The 9616-nt window shown below is 39.7% G+C and overlaps 1 protein-coding gene across 2 annotated transcripts in view; it reads left to right on the top strand.

The window, feature by feature from the left end:
• The window catches only part of Gycbeta100B (guanylate cyclase soluble subunit beta-1-like), a 59118-nt gene that overhangs the window by 48069 nt on the left and 1433 nt on the right, over positions 1-9616 (top strand). For both annotated transcript variants that reach the window (XM_020955587.2, XM_020955586.2), the window contains exon 17: positions 3133-3783. In XM_020955587.2, the coding sequence (XP_020811246.2) occupies positions 3133-3469 (337 nt within the window). In that variant the 3' untranslated portion in view covers positions 3470-3783. The remainder of the gene's footprint in view (positions 1-3132; positions 3784-9616) is intronic.

The following is a 9616-nucleotide window of genomic DNA, read 5'->3' as shown; positions in this document are numbered from 1 at the left end:
TGGAACAAAACACAAAAACTCCCGAACAGAAGCGGCTAAAGAGTCGCAATCCCACAAAAAGAGAGTATTAATTAAGGGCAAGAGAGAAAGCACTCTCTTTTTGTACCCAGCTCTCGATATTGATTTTTTTCTGCCAGCTGGCAATGACTTGCCGGGAGAACTCCACAGAAACATAAACAAATGAATAATTAGCTTGAAAACAGAACTTTCAATGAAACCTATAAATAATAATTTCAAGGGCTTAGAATGAAATAATTTTTCATTTAAAATTCGTTTAAATTGTATACTGTGTTTTTTTACTGAGAATTTCGCAAGGCAAACAGGTGTTTGATTACCACTTGCCAAGCTAAATCTCTCGAGGCACTGCAATATCCTGCACAGGATTCAAGGACTCTATTGAACACGATTCGATGGGTTTTCTTTTCGATAAAATGCTGAATTTCCCCGAATTTTTCTAAACATTTTATACAGCGCACACAACTCACACAGAATTTACCACCCCGCTCACCAGTCGTTGCCGGAAAACTAAACAAATGAAACTGAATGAATGTTCTTCCAGCGCTCAGCTGTTTCCACCTACACCCTCATTCTTATATTTTCACTCTCTTGCCTTTGCTCTCTATTTTCCGCTCTTACTCTCTCTTTTAATACACAGAAAACATTAAAGCGATTTAATAGGAGGTTCATAGGCATAAAGCGGTATTAAAATGACATTTCAAAAATATATTCACACATTTTACACACATTTTGTTGGGCGTAAATGGGTAAATGTTTGGGTAATAAAAATAATAATCCGATTTGTTTGCTTAATCAATATGAAAATTACAACATTTACACAGCTAAACTGTTTTCCTATGGCATATTAAATTGTATTGCCAATTAAAGTATTTATTTGATGGGCTTTAAGTGTAATCCTTACGTTCTTTTAATATTTGTATACATTTGGCTGATGATACAATTAATTTTATATGTACATTTTGGACAACAATCAACTTTAAAGAGTAATATTTTTTAGTTAAATACGAAATTAATTCAAAAACAGTTTTTGCTCTGTGTTAGCTTATTCAGCGTTATTATTTGTAAGTTGGAAATTCGCTAAGAACGAATTATTATCCACCCTAAAGCGTATATTCTCTTGTTAGGCATCAACAGCCGAACCAATTTAGCCATAACCGGATTTCATTTTTTAGACAACACGGCTAAATACACTAATCTGTTAATGTTGACCAAGACTATATAAGATTTGTAGGTTGGACAATAGGAAAAGCGAGATTAAATCTTAATTTATACAAAATTTTATTCTAGATTTCAACGTATATAAGTGTGTACAAAACTCTATTTGCCGAAGTTAGCAGATCTTTTTGTTTATGTTAATGAGTAACTTGATCTCCCAGCCAAAGGTGACTCATAAATACCCAGAACTGTCTCCTTTTAGTTATATTTTCCAGCTAATTTAGCGCTTGGCAATCAATTTATTTGTTTGTGTTTTTCTTATTGATTACCCAGCTAACGAAAAAACATTTCAAGGCTTACAAAGCTTTTCTTTCGGATTTCGTAAATTAATTCCAATTTCCAATTAATATGCTAATTTTCTGGTAAATGAAAATTCAATTTAACATTAAATTGAACAAACAATGTTTCTTATTTGTCCCTCTTATAACAATCAATTACAGAAGTGCTAAATAAGTTTCCGAATGAATTGTAAATTTCTATGCTCACATGAATTTATTTAAAATTTAAAATAATAGTCGAGGGCATTGTTTACACCTTTTTCTATCCCTTTTCCCAATTATTTTTTGCTTACGCAGCGCACATATCAATTTACACATGCATAAATTATTCAAGCACTCATTCCATGTGCGGGTGGCAATATTTACACGTTTAATATTTGGACTGACAATTAAGAGTTGGGTAAATATTTAAGCACAGCCATAAACATTAATTAAGAACGCACACATGGATCCGGACTCGAATCCGGATCCCGGATCCGCAAAGACAATGAGATGATGACGGGATAATAATGTCTGGCGGAGACTTTTCGGGTCCTCCGCCTTAATCGCGTATGCAAATAAATATGAAGGGCATACGGAAAATGCGTGTAATTAAGCCAGGTCCATTAAAAGGGAGTATCTGTGCTACTGCTGTTGCTGATTTTCCGACCATATTTTCACCTGATCAGAGCTCACCTGAGCGCTAATTAAAAGCGCGGTCATCGGCAATGCAATTGTGGCCATGAATCGACCAAAGGGTACAAATAAATTGAATTAAATGCATATGCAATCATCAGATATACATATATGTTGTGTGTCCATAAATGCAACAATATGTGGGCTGCGGTCGCTGGAAGCCGTAGCGGAACCGGAAATGCATCCGCACGCACAAAAGCCTGGCGAAATTTTTATTCAGCTTCCGTTTCTGGCATCCAAATGTGCGGGCAAATAAAGCGCAATAAGCGAATTTACATAATACCCTGCGATGCAATCTAAAAGTTGGCCAACAGTGTCGCACGGCGAGAAATTACGACAGCAATTTATTGGTGAAGAGATTGGCAAAATTATTACTCCAGAGATATGCATCATTCCGAGCGCATCGTAAGCACTCATGCCGACTTCAGGAAAATAACTCGGATTTATGACAGCACTCCAGCAGTGACATTCTTTAAGGATTACACTTAAAAAAACCTCACAAGAACTACAAACTGCATCTTTTCCGAAGGGTTCATCTTTTATATTTTTAGCTTAGATAAGCTCATGGTCAGACTTTTCTTGCGATACAGGAATCGAGTCAGTTAAGCAAACAATTAAATCGAATCTTGTTCCTAAGACAATAATAAATCGGCGCACAAACCAAACATGAACCTAAATCAAATTTCTCTGAATAAATAATATTGTTGTTTACTGAATTTTTAAGCTGACTTTAGCAAGGCTATCTGGAAAGTTAACTAAGCATAAATCATAATAGTTTCTAGGGGCCAAAAGACACATATTTTTTAGCTTTTCCTTTCAAAGTGTTATGGAAAACATATTTTAAAAGATAACTTTTGCCACAAGTTTTTAAAAAAACCATTCCTCTTCAGATGACAGCATATTTTTTTCGCCCTCTGCAATAAATGTTTTTCCCTCTTATTTGCAGGCTCCTCTGTCTCGCGATCAACCAGGATGATTCATTCAACTTGGAGTACCGTGGTCCGGTCATCATGAAGGGCAAGCCGACGCCCATGGACTGCTGGTTCCTGACACGCGCCACCAGCAGTGCTGCGGCCGCAGTGGGTTCACTTCCTCCGGGAGCGGGAGGCAGTGGGAATGGAAGCCTAGATTCGCCGCTACTGCAACCGACTACGCCGACAACAGCAGGAGGTCCTCTTCCACCGGGACATCGGACAGGACATGCCAGCGTGTCACGTACCTCATCCGCCGGCACAGGATCAGGAGCAGGCGCTGGAGCTGGAGCTGCAACTGGGGGCACATAGGAAATGTGCAGGGATTCGTCTTGCTGCTGCTGAAACATCCTGTAAAGTTGAAACTGAGTGCGTGACTCCTGCGTCTGTCCGATGTCCAATGTACGGGTGTGGTGGTCCTTGGACCACTTAACCACTTCATTTCTATGCCTTTGTGTTTGTGTTGTCCTGCATCCTGCAGCAGCATCCCAAGTCTCCTCGTGTGCGTCTCGTCTCTCTGTATGCCAGTGTGTGGCATTGTCTGATTGCTGCTGCCGGCACGTTGCGGTCTTAAGGGAACGGAGGAGGAGCTGAAGGAGCCTGGGATCGTCGCATCCTCGTGCAAGGTAATTTATGTTAATGCTCTCCTATCTGCAGCCACTCAGTTGGCATTTGAGCCAACCCATCCAGGCCAACCACTTAGCCGAGTCACTTTACAAATGATTTACATTTCTTGCGTGTACGTTTACGTAATTTATGCAACATTATCGGGCCGTGTCCTCTGATTCCTGGAAATTAGCCCGAACACGGCCCACCTTAGCTGGGCAAATAGTAAAGAATAATATATGTGATTTACAGTGTTGCATTTCTTAAAAGAGTAACTGAAAAGCTCATCTATAACTTTCAGTACCTTACTCCAGAGTGAGTCATTATTATCCTTGAAATTCCCCTTAAATGCAAAATATTCAGGCCATCTCCAGTGAACCCCCCCCCCTGGAAATTAGCCTGAACCACTGTGCTGTTGGTCTTATCTGGACAAATTGTAATGCCAGCCATAAAGAATATTTTGTGCCACGAGGAGCTTTGACAAGTTTCATCCCATTTGGCCCAATCCGTTCGGCAGTAAACTAGATAAGTCCAAAACAACTCAATATAAAAGCCATAATATGCCAAACAGTTAAATATATATACATTTTGCTCTCACGAAAGGATTTTGTCAGCACAGCCACCGAAAGAGCAAATCCTGGGTCTTGGCTCCTGACCTACCACCGCCGCCGCTTCTGTCCCCCACATTTTATCCTTCAGCAAAACCCAGTGCCTGATGCTGGCATTTATATATTCTGTGTGTGTTTTTGTTTACAAAGTTTTGGCCAACCGAGAGCTGCTCCTGCTGCAAGCAAAGAGTTCTATTTCATCCAAAAATACCGCAGAATGGAGCAGTGGAACCGAGAGAGCAATCGGGGAAATGGGGCTGTGCATAGAGAATTTAACACATATTTCGAAAACAAATATTTAACATGAGCAAGCCAGCGAACATTCTTAAGGAATGGCATTGGGGCATCCAAAAGGAAATGCCACAAGCGAGGGCAGTTTCGAATTGAAAAATTAGTTAGACAAATACGAATTGCCATGGTTTTGATTATACACATATGCCAGGTCTATGGAGAATGTTTGTGAAAATAATATTAATAAATCTTAAGATCAATAAGTAATTTAAGACCCTTTATAAATTCATTATTAATAACAACCCTCGTGCCTATTTTTAGGAAAAACTTAACTCAATGTACAATGTCACAAAGTGTAATGAAATCGCCTTAAACACCCCTTAGACACCCATTCAAATGTATGTGAGTAGCAAGCAAAGGCAAAAAAGCTGAATTGCAGGCAAATTCGTTGGCCCAATTTTTCGGTTTATATCTGTCTATATGGCAGTTAGTATATATCTGCTTATGGTCTCGATATGGGGCACATTATCGTTAAATACCAGGGGCAACAACAACAAGTTTGGCATGCAATTTGATGACTTGGAAGTTTGCAGGCACAGGAATTTTGATGATGCCATTCAGAAGGCATCAGGAACGATGTGAGTGTGTATGGAACGAGTGTGTTTTTCCTCGGGGTGCTCCTAACGAGGCCTCGTTAGAAATGGATTAACATTGATTAGTTTTTGCGGCAGAAAATTTCCCTAATTAAATGTCTCGAAATATGGTCAGGCATTTTTAATAAATCTCAGCTCATACCCGGGTGGCTCATTGAAATTCATTGGAGCCAGAAGTAAAAAGTACAAAATACCCATAAAAGTTGCCTGATTTGGTGGCACTTTTACTACTCCTTCCAGTCCAGAAACCCACAAAAGTAATCCAGCTTTTGGGTTGTTTCCTTTCCTTTTTCTTTTCCGTTTCGTTTCTCTCCCTTTTCGTCTGCTCATAATTTTCCTCATTTTTCCTATTTAGTCTTATTTATTCCTCACATCCGGCCTATTTGCACAGGATGTTGCTGGATGGCTGCCTATGTTTGAGACGGTCTTTCCCCTGAGTTTCTTTCGCTTTAAGGACCTTCGATGAAGGAATGCATTGGCCATAGGGCCCCACTTTAGAATTGTAATTATTTTTAATGATTGCACCACTGGCACTGCCTGCACTCTGTATCCATCAACTTTAATGAGCCACTCGCCTCGTCAGTTCCACTTCACAATCATTTATCATACACCCCGACAGACAGACAGATAGACAGACGTACTGATAAATAGTAGTGTGTTTATCTGGGGCAAATTTATTCCAAAGGCAATAAAAGACCGGCTTTTCTTTACATTTCCGCATCAATGGATATACTGATGCGGACGCTTCCTGTGCGCTAATACAGAAATCCTGGTAGCGCCGTGGAAAAAAAGAATTGAAAAAACCAATCAAATAAATATTTACCCAACTAAATACGGCATAAACTCTTATGCGACAATTGGGCGTGGCACTCAAGGCCGGGCATCTTATTAAAAATTTAGTTGAAATTCCCAGTGACAGGCGTGCAAAGTTTGTCAGCTGCAGGGAGAAAAGGAGACCCGGTCTCTTTCTCTGTCTCATTTAAAATTCATAAAGATGGAAATTATGATTGCGATGAGCCGACGACAAAATGTCAGAGGCAAAAGGCTTCGTCGTTCTGCTCCTGTTCCCAGGGTATACAGAGGGGTTTGGGGAAAACTGAGGAAAAATAAAGAAAGAAAATTTTGCTAGCCCAGAGACGTTGCGACATAATAATAACGCTTATATAGTAATAATGCTGATGACGTTAGCACAGGCTGATAATGAGGCTCTGGCAGAAGAGTGAGTTACGTATACGCACAGTGCAACCGAAAGGGTTGACCCCGTAAATTCAATAGAAACTTCACACATTTCAAAGGAATCTCCTGCTCCTCCCCTCATTGAGTTATCTCATCTTTTTTGATGCTCACCTGGTGAAAATGTCAGAATGTGGAAATGTGGGCCAAAGTTTCTGGAATGCTTAGTTTTCCGGATGCCCAAAAGTAAAAGTTTTCCTATTTAGATTATACTGTCGACTGCCAGTTTTTTTGGGGCACATGCAAAAAGGCATAAAAACTTTTATTGCCCCAACTGCTCCATTAATAAATGATACATGGATGCAGGATGGAGCTCGTAGCAGAGGTAATTTAATTGCAACAAGGACCCGACATACATTGGACATTATTGTCAACATTTGCCTGGGAAAACATTCGAGGCGTGGCTTAATCGAAAACTCGGCACTAATTTCAATTAAAGTTGGAATGATTGCAAACAGGCAAACAATAGACATTCCATTCCATTGCAGACAACTTGGCAACAGCATTAACTGACTTTATCCTTTGCCAAGCCCCACTCAGCCGCCACAAATAGAACCTGGGCAAACACAGAGGACTTCGATGGCTTCATTCATTTGCATACCGAGGTAGCTTTGCCACACAGCTCAGTAGCTGCAGCTACGCGTCGCAACTGCCGGCAAATCACGTCACTGTCTGCCCCTAAATGTTGCCGAGAACAAATCAATTTGAGGCTGGTTTACCATACCAAATTGAACTGGATCGTTGTTTATACAGTTGGCACTCAGACGGAGTATCTGGTGGCATAAAGAGTAGTCGGAAATGGCATTTCCCATTACAGAATCAGGACTTAAATGCATTTATTGTCGTGCCTTGTTACATTCATTGATTTAAGATGAGTTAAAAAATAAATAATAAAGGTTACAAATCCCTTTTGTATAAATCATCATTCACAATTTCATACATTCTGATAATTATTTAAATATTATTCTATGGAAATTTGCTTTAATAATCATTGCAATATATTTCTTTAAAGATTAAAAACATGCATAACAATTTTTTATCGCTGAAAAATTTATACAAAAACTAAACAAACTTTGACCATGTAAGCCACGCATTTTCCGTGCATTCTCCATCAACACCTGGTTAAAGTCCACAAATATTTACTTCACACTTTAATTAAAACATTTTGTATCAGCATATTTATGGCTGAGGAAATATTGTTATTTTCAAAATGAAAATATACAGTCTCGTATATATCCTTTGCAATCGCTGCAAATCGAGTGTGTGAGCGCAAGAGTTTATGTTTTTCCTTTTCAATCGAATGCAATTTGCCGCGAATAAAAAAGGGAAACAAAAGCATCTTCGATAGCGGTAACTTTCCGTGAACCATTTTTCCGTTTCCCGTTTGCGATTTTCCCAGAGCGCGGGTTTTTTTTTTTTGTTGCGGCCAGCGTATTTTCTTTGGTTCTTTGCAGCACAGTTTTGCACTTTTTTTATTCCGCTCTTTAAAAGGCGTAAACTTTTCAGACAGCGGTGGTTCTAAAGTGGCATTTTTTTTCTTTTTGTTTGCTGTCCCGTTTGTGCCGCCTTTAGCTTTGCAATTTTTTCCACTCAAACATTCCCTTTTTGTTGTATGGACAACATTTGGGCCACCTTCGTGCATTTGATTTGTGGGGCCATAAAGTTCCGAGGCAACAACGATGCTCCGATATTTACAATTTTAATTCAATTTGCTGAGAATTCCTGTGTGTTCGTCCGTTCGCTTGTCAGAGGCCACGAGTGGCTGGGAGGGGGCGTGGCCGGGGATGACCCCCAAAGAAACACTTGCTGCTATTTTTGCACATTAAACTAATCGATATTTTATGTGCCGAGTGGCCCGGGGAGAGGGAGAGGGATACGGAGAGGAAAAGCATTAGATGCAAGTACATTTTAGCCATTTTGTCGTCGTGGTTGTAGTCGCTTCAATGACAGCTCGGCCGAAGGACAGCCAAGGACTCGTAGCATGTTGTTGTTTAATTGTCTGTAAAATTGTTAAATTGCTTAGCGTGTCAGCAGGATCTGGGCAAGGATAAAGGGGACTGAGGGACAGGATGCTGTCAGCAGCTACGGGGTTAACATGCATGTGCAATTACTATCGACTGCTCTATGTCAGCCATTCGATATCATCGATTCATTTATTCATTTCCAGCTGGCACATCCATTAAAAGGGGGTTTTAAATTGCAAAAAGAGAAACTTTTACAATCCAGCAATTAAATAGTAATTTATTAAATAAAAATTCATTGAAATTGATAACATTTTCAATGACTTAAATATGTGTTAAGTAATCCCTCAAAAAAAGCAAAGATTTACCTTGTTTTCTATAACAAAAATATGGTGGCTTGCCAAAAAAGTATGCTATGCAATTTGCAAGTGCAGGTTTTTTATGGTCAGCCTCTAAATTGAAACTCAAAACTTGCCAAACCGCAAATACAAAGATCAAAACTGCCGGGACCCATAAAACTGGCTCCACTAATGCCATAAATAATCGTTTTTCTGGCAGACCTTTAAACTTTACTTATTTTTTTATCTGGTTGTTGGGAAAGGGAATTGCTTACGTGATTGAAATTTTGAAAATTCCCAAACAAAGGCCGCCGACATAGGTTGGACTGCTATTTTTGTTCTCTTTTTTTTTGGCAATCAAAAGTTGTTTGCGCCTTTGTAGTTGAACTGTTTTGTGGCTTGTTTTCAGGCGCACCCACGACGAACTCTGAGCCCAGACCCCTGAAAACCCAGCCCGGCACGCAGTTGGCATAACAAACACAAGTCCAACAGAAAAAGCGAGCCAAGTTTCTTGTACCGTTCCGTTTCCACATGGCCAAAGTCCAACTTTTGACATTGACACTGTTTCCAACTCGTGTGTCCTGTCCCGTTTCGTCCTCTCCGGAGATCCTGGCCCATATCCGTGTCCCGGCTTTACGGCGTAATTGGGCGTGAAGGGTTAAATTGAATTGCGTGCTCACGGGAGCCAAACGCTTAGGAAAACACAAACATAGCTCTGATTTCTACAGCTTTACAGATTGATAAAAATCTAGTATTATTCATTTTGTATTTTAGTAATTAATAGAAATTACACAAAGTACTTCACATATGTGTAGTTATACTTATTACA

Source organism: Drosophila serrata, unplaced genomic scaffold (assembly GCF_035046125.1).
Source record: "Drosophila serrata isolate PLE 108 unplaced genomic scaffold, ASM3504612v1 contig_382, whole genome shotgun sequence".
Taxonomy (NCBI): domain Eukaryota; kingdom Metazoa; phylum Arthropoda; class Insecta; order Diptera; family Drosophilidae; genus Drosophila; species Drosophila serrata.
The sequence above is the reverse complement of the archived record's forward strand: the minus strand, read 5'-3'. Positions and strand labels throughout refer to the sequence as shown.